General features: G+C 40.4%; 1 protein-coding gene across 5 annotated transcripts in view; it reads right to left on the reverse strand.

Annotated features, from left to right (window-relative positions):
- Positions 1-12,562, reverse strand: part of Nek1 (NIMA related kinase 1) — a 122,691-nt gene extending 110,129 nt beyond the window's left edge. For all 5 annotated transcript variants that reach the window (XM_048455726.3, XM_048455724.3, XM_048455725.3 and 2 more), the window contains exons 1-4: positions 12,005-12,562; positions 4,972-5,119; positions 4,508-4,604; positions 637-734 (exon numbers count right to left, since the gene is read on the reverse strand). In XM_048455726.3, coding sequence (XP_048311683.3) covers positions 637-734; positions 4,508-4,604; positions 4,972-5,088 — 312 coding nt within the window. In that variant the 5' untranslated portion in view covers positions 5,089-5,119; positions 12,005-12,562. The remainder of the gene's footprint in view (positions 1-636; positions 735-4,507; positions 4,605-4,971; positions 5,120-12,004) is intronic.
- Between the last annotated feature and the right edge of the window lie 1,209 nt (positions 12,563-13,771).

A 13,771-nucleotide genomic window follows, 5' to 3' on the forward strand; every position in this document is an offset into this window, starting at 1 on the left:
AAAATGAGGCTGCTTAGGTAAGGTAAGTTTAGAGACTCTGGTAGTCAAATTAGCTTTCATGCTGCTGCAAATGCAAGGCTTTCAGAGCTAGAGTTATTTAGCAAGACTGTACTTCTGGAAGATATCATCTGGCAGCAATAAGCTAGATTGGCAGAACACAAAATAACCAGTGACAATAATTAGGTTACACACATCATATATATGCATATATACATGTGTGCAACCTAATTATTATTTTCTAAATATTATTACCATTATATGTATGCACACATACATATGCATGTGGGATGTAGCTATACATACAAGAACATATTACAGATAGGAAACTAAACAAAGATGGTAGTTAAATTAGAGATGAGACTAAAATATTGGATCTAATACCAGCCTGCCCTAGCAATTACAATTAGCATCTGTACTTAAAAATGAATACATATAGCTGGGTGTGGTGGCATACGTCTATAGTTTCAGCACTGAAGTGGTAGAGGCGAATGATCAGAAGTACCAGGCCAGCCTAAGCTACATGAGACTCCATCTTCTGTTCTGCACCCCCACTTCACCAATAACTATATACAAAATCACATTTTGAGTTGCTTCTTGGTAGTAGGGTAGGAATCAAGCTCCTACGTGCCAACCCACCTGATCTTCTTGAAACAAAGCACCTTTCTGAGCATTTATTCGTTTAAACAGATCTCCTCCTTCACAGTAATCCATTACTATGTAGAGAGAGCCATTTTCTACAAAATATAAACATCAAATCCCATATTTAAAATGTTGCATCAAAATCACAGTTAAATTAAGGTACTTAAAGATTTGCTAAAAAGCAGCATCTAGCCAAGAGTGGACCATCTTCAAAAGAATTAGGGCACAAAGTCTAGGAACGCTGTCTATACGGGCTGTACAATGATTTAAGCTTCAGGCAACTCCATAATCAACCATTTTTCTAACAAGAATACACCATCTGAGTAGAGAACGATGTTCATACCTTAATACTTCAAGAACGTAAATACAATACAGAACAATATATGTTTGCTCAATTTCCTTAATGCTAAATATAAAGTCATGCTGTCCCACTCATTTTTCACAACTCTTAGACTTGAAATGATCACTAGCTTTCAGTTTTGAATTATTCACTAGAATTAACTGCTCATTAAACACCAACAACAATAAATGATATAATGAACTCTGTGGATTCAACAGAGAATAAGGCACACCCTTCATCTCCAATCCCAGGGGTTTCTTTTATTCTTTTAAAACAAACAAACTGTGCACTTGTATGAATAAATATGAAGATGGGACACTGCCACAATCACTTTTGTATCTTTTATACGTTTATATCTTTATGCAAGAAGAAAGGATCTTCTGTGTCTCTTTCCATCATTAGAAAGGCCCAGAAAACAATCATTCTTTCTACTACCAACTTTTTTTTCATGCAAGGAAGAGTGACCAATAATATGACATGTGTTGAGCCAACACTCACTAAGGAGACTATCACAACCAAAGAGTGGTGTTCCTACTTCTCGTATCCTTATGATGTGCGCAATGGCCATATTTCTAGAAACACTCATTTCTCTCCATTTCTAGTGGTATTCTATTTGAGGGTTCTTATAGGCTCTTCTGATATATTACCTAGAATATACCATTAGAACTAGATACCGATCTGGATCAAACTAATGAAGTATCTAGTATGACTATGACTAGATGGAAAGATGCTCTCAATATACATGCTAAAAATGACAAAATAAAATGTGGCTGGAGAGATGACTCAGTAGCTAAGAGCACTCAGAGGACCTGAGTTTGTTTCCCAGCACCCACACAGTGGCTCACAGTCACTGATAATTCCAGTTCCATGGGATCTGTTGTTGCCTTCTGACCTCCAAGAGCACCAAACATGTACGTGGTGCACTTAGATGCACACAGGCAAACACACATATAAAGTAGAAATAAACCTTAAAAACTGACAATATGAAAAAAAGCCCTCTATACAATCCACAAGTAGTACACAGAGTGTCATCATCTATACACTTAGTAACAGTTAAGACTATTTCAGGGAGGAAACAGAGCAGTAACAATAGCTAATTCCAAGACAAAAACAATGGTATTTCAAAGATAGCTGAAAACAAACCTTCTATGCTTTGGGAGCTAAGTGTAGTACCAAGAAGCTGAAGAGGGAAGATTTGCAAGTTTGAGCATAATCTGAGTTACATGGCAAGAGCCTGTAGCAAAGCTGGAGATAAAACTCAGAAGTGTTTGCATAGAGCACACAAAGCCCCATATAGATGGGGAAATGGAGAGGTGAGACTACAGGAAGTTACACAGAACACAAAGAAATTTAAGAAATGTCAGGGATTTAGTATATGAATTAGCTATATTTTCTGCTACTCAGATCTCTATTGGAGCAAATTTTCATTTGTTCTCTCCTTCTCTCCCCCTTCCCATCTCCCTCTCCCCTTGCTCCCACTCATCTACCCCCTGCTTGCTTGCCTGTTTGTCAAGGTCTCTCCAGATGTTGCCCAGGCTGGCCTCAAACCCACAATCCTCCTGATTCTACCTCCCTAGTACTAGTATTGCAGGTGTGGTACCACACCCAGTTTTAAATCAATACCTACTTAAATATATAATTAACAGAAAAAGATTTTCTTTGTTAGAGAAGTAATGATCTGTTTTGTATTCTTTCTAACATCATATCACCACCTGTTTGTCAGATTAATTAGCACAAGACTACAGATACACAAAACCTCTTCATCACTAATGGCCTTACAGGCTTTTAAAGGACCCCTAAAACCCAAAACTACTACCTTAGAAACTGCTTGATGTTGAAACAAAACAAAACACAAAACCCAGGTAAGCCAGTGACACAGACAGAGAATAACTAAGAGCAGGACAAAAACATGAACGCAACATGAAACAGAAAACTCAGTACAAGCGCACTGCTCGGCTATTTCTAGTGCCCTTTCCTTTACCACTACTGTTTTCTAACAGTCTGGGGTGAGAATTTGTGTTCATTATAAAAGATATACGTGGGGGCTGGAGAGATGGCTCAGAGGTTAAGAGCATTGCCCGCTCTTCCAAAGGTCCTGAGTTCAATTCCCAGCAACCACATGGTGGCTCACAACCATCTGTAATGGGGTCTGGTGCCCTCTTCTGGCCTGCAGGCATACATACAGACAGAATATTGTGTATGTAATAAATAAATAAATGTTTAAAAAAAAAAGTCAGAAGGAATTTTTTTTTTAAAAAAAGACATACATGTGTTATATATGTATGGCATGTCTTAGTTATAAATTCAAGTACAGTGTTTCCTGGAGTTCTGTGAGCTGCTGTAGCAAGTTGATCAGATCTGAAGGGTGGTCATGGGAAAGTCCATTTGTAGCTTATTTGGCAGAAATTGACAGCTCTGCACTGGCTACTGGGTCTGAAATAGGGACAGCGTGGACACTGTCCCCAGTCTCCCGCAAGTAGACAGTGTCTGACATGGACTGGATTAGTGGGCTTCTAGATGCTATCCACTGTAGAGCTGCTTCTTTGCTACTGGAAAGACCCCCACGCCTTCTGAGTTACAGAAGTCTTCAGAATTGTGGCGCCAGGGCAGAGAGAAAAACCAAGCACTTTGTTTCCCTAACACAGCACGTGTCGGGTAGGCACAGAAAACAGGCTAAGAATAAACACTGGCTCAACCACGCTAATTCCTAGGGAGTTCGAATGAGGGTGAATTGAGAAGAACCGAGAACTTGTAGTCATGCCTGTCTATGCCTTTTGAGCATTTATGGTGACAGGTAAAGCTTAAAATGAAGTACATCTGAATCATTCAGACGACTCCTAGGTGCAGGTGGGCCTGTTCATCATGTTCTGGGATGGACTGGGAGGGCCCATGAGGACGCACTCCTAGATGCGGATATACGGCAGTTAAAGGCTACTGGGCAAGGACCAGTCACTTTTCCTCAGGGCCGTCATCACTGGTAAACTGCCCAAGAAATAACCCCATTGTGGAAGTCTTTGATACGACTACATTGTGGGAACTCCTTCAGCCAGCACCCCATACCTGTGTACATAAGCAACCCTAGTTAAAGTCTGTGGGTTATTAAAAAGAGAAGTCGTGAAAGTGGGAAGGGAGTGCTGGGAAGAGGAAAACAATGGGCTGCAGGTGGAATATGATTAAGTTATATACATGTATGAAATCATCAAAAATAAGGTAATGGTTTAAAAAAACTCAAAATCAGAACATTTTCTCAGGGTCAGTAGAAAGACTTATAGGGAAATTTAAAGTTAAAATATTGCTATTAATTTTGTCCACTCCAAATTTTTGTACTATACTTCTTCTTCTTAAGTAATTGTTAATAACAATAAGTCAATATTAAGCTATGAGGGTATCACTACTATCCTAGAATCAAACTAATACTAACATGCATATTTATCAAACAAAAACAAAAAGTATTTTTACTGAAAATACATTCACAAAATAATTCCTTAAAGGAAAATACCCAAAAGTTATAAGTATCTTAGAGCTGACCTTCAAATGATTCTTTATATTGGACAATATTTGGATGCTTCATGTTTGCCAACACTGCAACTTCTCTCCTTGATTCCTGCCGTTCTTTGCCGGACATCTTAAACAGAAGAAAACAGTAAAGTAAAGGTAAAAGTCCATCAATAAGAGAGTGGTTAAAAATGCTACTAACACAGCACAATAACAATAACATTAAAAACTTAGCAATAAGTTACAAAGGAATGAACTGAATCCGTAAGTGAAGTCCATTAAGGTTGCCCAGTCTACAGTAAGCTACAGGACTGTAAGTATATGTTTCTACATACGAGTACAGGAACACAGAGGAAAAATCCAAAAGGAAACATAGACTCCAGTGACATAGTAATGGGATTATAGCACTCTTCCTCACTTGATTATGCATTTCTCTGATAAAATGACCTATGGTGACCAAATTACTACTTCTGCACCCAAAGTAAAAGTGTACTTACTCTTGAAATATTAATTTCCTTGATAACATAGTGCCTGCCATCCTCTGTGGACTTAACAAGAACAGCCTTTCCAAATGAGCCTTCTCCAATCTTCTGTAGTCTGACATACTTCTCCATGGCTCTTTCTTAAGGCATTTTTATAGTGTAGCTGCATGCAAAAGAATTAGCAGAGATTAGGATATTTAATATCTTGACTGAAACTTACACTTTCCACTTAGAACAAAACAAGAAATAGTGATGTTTCAGTTTTATTAGAATGCTTTTAAATAGCCAATAGTAAACACACTTACAACATAGGCACATAAAGGCAATCTTTTTCCTACATGAACTAGTGGTGCGGGAGAATCGTCTGTAATCTGTCAATTATATTTTAAATAAATGCTGATTGGCCAGGCAGGAAGTATAGGCAGGAAAACCAGACAGGAAATAGAGGTGATGCAATGAGAACAGAAGAATTCTGGGAATCAGGAAGCTCCCTCTGCCATTCCTGCCCAGACCACCGAAGAAGTAACATGTGAGCTAACAGCTGAAAAAGGTACCAAGCCATATGGCTAACACAGACAAGAATTATGAGTTTCTATAACATGTAAGGATTAGTTAACAAGAAGCCAGAGCTAATGGGCCAATCAGTTTATAACCTAATGTAGACTCTGTGATTTTCTTTGGGACCTGCCAGCTGTGGGGTACCGGGTGTGACAGAAACTCCAACAAGCAGGCCCCATCATACTACAAACTAGTAGCATTATTTTATTAGTTTAATAAGAATAAAGCTCAGTAAGACAATTTTTCAAAGTTGTTTCAACAATTCAACAATTGCAGGTAAAATTTCTGTACTTATATTTTGTTATTTATTGTAAGGATTTTCTTAGGATAAAATCTGAAATCAAAGGCTATGCAGGTGTTAATTAAAGCTTGCAAACATATTACTTAAGCATATTGCAGAAATATCTGTCAGAACACGGTCCAAGAATGAAGACATGTGAGAATTATGAGAATTTCTGAATACTTGTGAGAAAACTCCAAGAAAACACAGTCTTGTGACCACGTTTTTTTCAAAACACAGAACTGTTCTTAAAATGTGTTGTCGTGCTTAATCCAGGTGTAGCGGACAGAGGTGTGTTTCCTTCAGCTGCTGTCATTCATCAGCTCTGTGGAAAAAAATGTTTTCCTGTGATTGTACTCTTTACTCATGTGACTCAGCCCTCAGAGTATAAACTGCTGCTGCTCGGAATAAAGGTGTCTGTCGCATGAGACTTCAGTCCACCTCATCTTTAGGCCCCACTCTCTCTGGTTCACAGACCCACCAGAGTGGTAAACATCTACTACTCATACTAAACAACCAATACTGTATAAAATGCCGACTCTTAAACACTCTTACCAACAGTGGCTATTCTTTATAAAAATATCAAAGAAGCAACAAAAGGCAGTAGCTAAAGAGCCGGCCTGCAAGATGGCTCAGTGGGTTAAAAGCATTTGCTAAGCAAGTTTGGAGACCAGCGTTGATCCCTGGAAGGAGAAAACTCCACAAAGTTGCTGCTTGGCTTCCACACATGTGCATGGCGTACATGCCCCCACTCACATTTGTGCATATACTTGCAGTATAGCAAACTTCAATGTCTAAAAAGAGCACTGGACCCTTAGAGTTGCGGTGGTTTGAAGGTGAACAGCCCCACAGGCTCATATACCGGCATTTTTAGTCCCCAGGTGAAGAACTCTTTAGAAGAATAGAAGGTGTGGCCTTGTTCGAAAAGGTGTATCAATGGGAGTGGGATTTGAGATTTCACATGCCCATACCAGGCCCAGTGCCCCACTTTCCTCTGCAGGCCTGCCTGTGTATCAGGATGTAAAGGGATCAGCTACCACTCCAGTACTGTGTCATGCCTTCCTGCCTGCCGCCATGCTTCCTTCAAAATGAACTAACCCTATGAAACCATAAGCAAGCCCCTAGTTAAATTCTATCCTTTGTAAGAGTTGTCTTGGTCACTGTGTCTTCACACAGCACTAAGACAGAGCTAAGTCCTGGTTCTATTACTTGTCACATGGCCTTAGACCAGTGGTACTCAACCTGTGGGTTGCAGTCCCCTGGGCAGTTGAACTAACTACCCGCATATCAGATATCTACATATGAGATGTTTATATTATAATTCAATACAGTGGCAAAATTACAGCTGTGAAGTAGTAACAAAATAATTTTATGATTGGGGGGTCACCACAACATGAGGAACTGCATGTAGATAAACACAGTATGCACTTAAAGAATCACTGTGAGAGTTAATTAAAGCAATATACTAAAAACAACCTAAGGCATGTGTCACTGTGTTCCTGTTTCTGATAGACAGTGCTGCATTTCAATTCTTCTGCTTACTGATAAATCCGAAAAATTCTTCCGTATTTATTCAGCATTTGTACTTTCTGTAAATTGTTTGCCCAGTTCTACTTGCACAGTCTTTTATTAGTATGGAAAACCTTACTATTTAATGAAATATTTATCCATCATAAAAGTAAAAACTTTATTTTTGAGACAGGTTATTAATGTAATCTAGGCTGGTCTCAAACTAACTGTCCTCCTTTTCAGTCCGAAATGCTGGCATTCAAGTGTATACCTCCACGCCCAGCTTAATATGAACTGGCTTGATTAGTATACTTCAAATATTTTCCAACCAAGATAAAGTTGTTAGTAGCTTGGTTAATCTTAGTTGTCAACTTGACTATACCTCAAATCAACTAAAACCCAAGCAGCTGGGCAAGCCTGTGAGGGATTTTCTTGATTGGATCATTTGAGGTGGGAAGACCCACTCCAAAACTGGATCACTTGAGATCAGAAAACAAATCCTAAAATCTGGGCTACACCTTTGGTGAGAGTCCACATAAAAGGATATAAAGGTATCAGCTACCACTCCAGTACTATGCCATGGAGGACAGAAGCTTTGGCTCTTTGCCTGCTTGCCTTCACTCCTGCGGGCAAGGTCATCTAGCCCGCTGCTGAAGCACTCCTTCACTGGCATTAGAAACTTCGTCTTTAGGATTGAAGACTAACCCTGTGAACCAGATTCTTTGCTTTTCCATCTTGTCACAGCCATTGTTGGACTAGCTAGACCACGGCCTGTAAGACACTCTAATAAACCCCCTTTGATAGGTAAAGACCCATTCTGTTAGTTCTGTTTCTCTAGAGAACCATGACTAATACAACAGCTTTAACAATTATAATTTTAGGATAAGTCAGAAAAAAATACACTAGGTAATGAGAGCTTAAGGAAGGAAGCATGTGAAAGTCATAAAAGCAGTAATCAACACAGCCAGGGGCAAGATTTCTCTTTTGCAGATTACATAAATTCACTATTTTAATCTTAAACTAATACTTTATTCACCACGTTGCTCTGTTTCCATTCACGGTAAGCACGTTTTCAATGTATAATTCCCTTCTAGGAGGAAATGGGCTTTCAGGAAACTTAAATTTTCTGCCACAGTTCTCCATATTAATAAACTGATGCTTTCATCTCATCCACCAATATTAAAATTTTAAATTTCCCTTAAAAAGGCTTGATTTTTTTAAGTTACAGAATTCATAATATACTCCTGAAAACTAAAGGTTAAAATTCAGCCTGTAGCAAAATTGATAATTATCTTATGAAATTTTGTGAAAAAGAACCTTCCTCAATGTTAATAAACATTATAATCAGATCTCATTTCAATTTCTATAATGAAAATGCTTTTAACAACTTTAAAAGAACTAAGAATTAAAACATTATCATAAAAATCCAGCCATCAACAGTGGGATAGAGAGGAAAAGTCATTCCAAACATGGCCTACATTGAATCAACTGGCATAGTATAATGGGTATCTGGGAATCAGACAAAACGTAATGCTATTCCCAGAACATGGAAGCTCAATGTATCATATTACTACACTACTTAGAGATGATAAACTCATCTTCGAAGACTCAATTCTATGAAATAAAATTACATTAAAAAATAGCCACATAATGAGGTTATTTCATAACTGTCATTGTTTTGTGACGTTTTTCAAAGAGAGGAGAAAACAAAATTTGTCAGTCTGGCTCTTTTTCCAAATTCAATTGCCAATGCCTTTCTAGAGACTATACCAAAAAGGCAGAACCTATTAGTGTTCCTATTATCTTATTCTAATGTCATCCACATACCGAGCTTTGTGGTTCAAATTTAATAAAGCCAAATTTACTGCTCTTGGTAAAAAGAAAATAATTCTAATTGTCATCCAACAATGATAAACACATTGTTTATCAATGGTGTGGGAAGTCCTGTCTATGTGTTGCTTCTCTTGGTTAATAAATAAAGCTGTTTCAGACAGTGGCTTAGCAGAATAGGGTAAGGCAGGAATTCCAAGTATATAGAGGAGGAGAGAGAGGCAGAGTCAAGGAGAAGCCATGGAGTTACAGCAGGAGAACCTTTCTGGTAGGCCACAACTACATGGTGATACACAGATTAATAAAAATGGGTTAATTTAAGATATAAGAGCAATACAATTAAGCTATTAGTCAAATAGCATTGCAAATAATATAGTTTCTGTGTGAGTATTTCGTATCTGGGCGACCAGGAACAAACGAGCAGCCTCTACCAACAGGTACCTTTCTGAGCAATCAGATTCGTGGTTAATGAGTTTCAGAACACATGACAAGTTCTCCTTTTCTGCAGTCAATGTACATCAGAAGGAAAACAAGCTACCCATTTCATAGTTGTTAGACTTTACAACTAATTTATTATACTAGAAAACAGTTTCAAATGAAGTGAAAGCAAAGATAATAACATATACCACCTGCATCAACCAGGACCATGTGCCTAATGGTGGCACCACGCACAGTAGACTGAGCTCTCCCAGACCAATCATTAATCAAGAAAATGCTCACAGACATGCACAGGACAATCTGAGGCAATTTTTCAAGTGAAACTCCCTTTTCCAAGATATGTCTAGATTTTCATCAAGTTGGCAACAAACACATTTACATAAGAAATAGTTCTGGAAAGACACAAAAACTAGTAATATTGCTTTTAAAAAGGGAAGTGAACAGTTGAGAATTCTTCAATCTTTTGTATTGTCAGAATTTTGAACTATAAGAATTGATTAGCTAGTCAAAACAATAAAGTTAAACTTTTAATAAGCCATGTATACTGATACAAGTAGGAAGAACACTGAGCAAATCAATTTTTTCAATTTAATTTTTAAATGTTTTTAAATGTATGTATTTAGAAAGACAGATTTTGAGTGTGTGTGTGTTTGTGTGTGTGTGTGTGTGTGTGCGCGCGCACGCTTACACTAAAAGACAACTTGTGGGAGTCAGTTCTTTTCTTCCACCATGTATGTAGGTCATGGAGACTGATCTAAGGTCATCAGGCTTGGTGGCAAGTGCCTTTACCTGCTGGTCCATCTTGTTGGCCCTACTTGAATATCTGAACGGAAAAGGGGATACAGCTTGGCAGCAGAAGCACCTGCCTAGAATGCACCAGGCCCAGGGACTGATCCTTAGCTTTGAGGAAAAAAACCTTAAACAATGATCCATTTCCCAACTTTTTACCTTAACATTTAAAGTTTTGTCACAATATCATGTTGATTTTTATGTATGTCAATTATGTTCCAGAAAAAATAGACCATAACCCTAGACAAATTAGATATCTTCCTTTTTATTCTAAAAACTATTACAAATAAGCAATGTTTGACACAATAGTATGAACCACATGTGAAAACTGTCAGATTACATGAATTTAAAACTGCATCTCCATCAATCAGGAAAACGCATATTGACAGGCATTAAGCACAGCTGTTTCAGATATTTGGTGGACAGGTTATTCCAAAGGGAAACATTAGGAATAGATGACAACAGAAGCCAAAAAATTTCCTGGTACTGCCTACAGGCAAAGTCTATACACACGGTTCTTCCAAAACAATAGAAACAGTCTGAACTGTAGAAAGGGGTCAATGTATCTTCTCAGGGAGGAAAATCCTTCTCTATTTTTCATAACTGAGAATAAATTAGAAAACAAAATAGAGGATTGCTACTATTTATTTATTTGTTTTTTACAGTATGTGTTTTCTCCTTGGTAAATATAGTCAGGCAACATTCAAGGAGTTTGAGGTAGAAACTACCAACATACAAAGACAAACTTAATATGCATGAAAAGCTATCATGTCCATGATTTAGAAAAGAAAGCAGACTAAAGAGTAAAATCTACTTGGGATACAATGCCAATGTATTATTAATATGACCTCAAAAGAACTTCTGTGGTTAAGTTCCACAGCTTTTATCAGATTTCTAACAGACTTTTTTTCTTTGTAAAAACCAGTTTCCCCACAAACGAGGTTACTCGGGTTTCCCTAGAAGAGACAATTTTAACTGCAGACATCTAGATCCTCGAAACTAGAAACAAAGAACTACTCTTTGGGTTTGGCTGCAGCCCTTCATCTCTACTTACTGCATCTTAAGAGAAGCCCATCATTAGCACTTAGACGGACTAGGGCTTTTAAGCTTTCACAAACATTCCTGATGTGATTTATGTAGGCAATAAAAATTTCTGCTTCTCGGAGGTCTTACAGGAGAGAATAAAAAATTGGTCGGGCAGATAACCTGCCTATAAAAAATGAAGTCCTGTATCCATCCCCAGGAACCCTCCCCAAAGTTCCACAAAATTATTAAAGTAAAATTTTTAATGCTTTACACATGGAGATTGTGTCAAATCATGAAGAGAAGTGATACATTAGGTTTTAGGTTAATTAGTTAACTGTTATTCATTTTCTCATTAAAATACACAGATAACATCAAAGGTATCTAATACATTTAAATGACAGCTTGTCATCCACTAAGATTGCACTGTCATTTTATATCAAAGAACTGCTTAGAGCGACACACAGGTCCTCCGAGTTTACATTTGAATGAGCTGAAGGGACTTCACGTGCAAACACTTGGGTGGGCATTCATGCACTTTACAGAGCGTCCATACAAGTCTCCTGGCTCCCAGTGACTTCACCATCCTGCCTACCACTGCTTTCCCCACGAGCAACTCACCTCAATGACACGGGACTTGAGTCAGAGTAACAGTGGCGACCATAAGCACCGGTCTAGATGCAGCAGGGTCTTCCCCTGGGGCTTAAGGCAGCGGCACCACGGTGCACTTTGAAAAAGGCATGCTGAACGAGAAAGCGAGTCTGTCTCCCCAGCAGCCGCTCACCGCCCAGGCTGCAATTCCCACCCCTGGCACGGGTCTCCGGCTGAAGCGTCAGGCTTGCCTCCGGCGGGCCAGACACAGCGCCCGCGTCACTGGTCCCGGCTCCGCGGACGACACAAACACAGCGGTTTCTGACCCCTTGGAAACGGCGGCGGCACAGGGAGGAGTGCCTGGGTACCGCCCCCAACTTCACAGGGCCAGGAGACTGGGCTGGGCGCGGAGCCGCAGCACGTGTGACCGGGGAGCTAGCTGCCGCCCGCGTCCTCCCGCCTAGCCACAGTGACCATGGATTCCGGGCTGCGGGCAACTGCCCCGGCTCAAGGTAGGAACGCCCCACGTAGTCGCCCCAAAACCCTGGGGCTGAGGCTGGGGAGAGAGGAACGGCCCGCGTCACTGTCGCCGGCGTGTGACGTCAGTGCGCAGGGGCCGACTTGCAGCAGCGTTGATGCAGGGGAGGAGCCTGGAGGCGCGGTGGGGCGGGGCTAGCCGGACGGTGCGAACGGGGCGGTACCTGCAGCGCGGGGCGGGACTAGCGGGGATGATAGGGGCGGGGCTTTGGGGAAGAGCGGGTTACGGGACTGGGGAAGCGAGGAGCCCCGGGACCGCCGCGAGTGGAGGAGCTGGAGCGAAGCGACCGGGTCAGAGGCGCGGGCATAGAGGAGAGAGGAGGCCAGGCGGAGGGCGGAGCAAGAAGTAGGTGGATCGCTTGGGGGCGGGGCGAAGCGAATTGGGCGGGGATAGGGGAGGGGCAAAGGTACTGGGGCGGGGCATCGTAAAGGGGCGGGGCCGTCGGAGTGCGTTAGGGCCTCCGGGGTGAGGCTACCCGGAGGCTTGTGAAGACTGAAGAGAAATGGTATTAGCATGAAGGTGCGGTAGGGGCGGGGCGAGCGGGGAGGGGCGGAGCTTCAGGAGTTGCTAAGACCCAGAGGGAGAGTGTGATACAGAAAGGGTGGGAGAGATCCGAGTGGGAAGAAGAATGTAAAACTGGAAAGAATTAGGCTGAGTGAAGGTGGGAAGTTCACTCAGGAATCTCGGACTGAATAAAGCATATTAATAACTTTGCCACACACGGTATACAGATACAGTACTTTTATAATTTAAGCCCTCATTGCTTAACTGAGGATGCCATACGTTCACAAATAATTTTCCTTTAACTACAAAGCTTTTAAAAAGTTATTTTGAGGGACTGGAGAAACGGTTCAGCTGTTAGGACGAGAACGAGTTCAGGTTCCCAGAACCCATGCTGGTTAGCTCACAACCACCTGTAATTTAACTTTAGGGGAATCCTGAAGCCTCTAGCCTCTGCAGGCTGTAGTACCTACACTCATGCACATATGCACACATATCTATGTGATTATAAATCAGGTATGTTTAAGTTACCTTGGGTAGTTAATTAAAGGAATCATTTAATCTTTATTTTTTTAAGAATTTTTTTAAGATATAAAGCTATAATAAGGTTTTCTACACTTTTACATCTAATGTGTGTATAGTTTTTATACTGAAGTGGTGAACAATAGACTATTCAAATTTAGTGCAGAATTTGAAACAGCTGCGGGGGCGGGGGTGGGTGGGTGGGAGGTGGTGCATGCCTTTAATCCCAGCACTCT

This window comes from Myodes glareolus, chromosome 23 (assembly GCF_982192425.1).
Source record: "Myodes glareolus chromosome 23, mMyoGla1.1, whole genome shotgun sequence".
Taxonomy (NCBI): Eukaryota; Metazoa; Chordata; class Mammalia; order Rodentia; family Cricetidae; genus Myodes; species Myodes glareolus.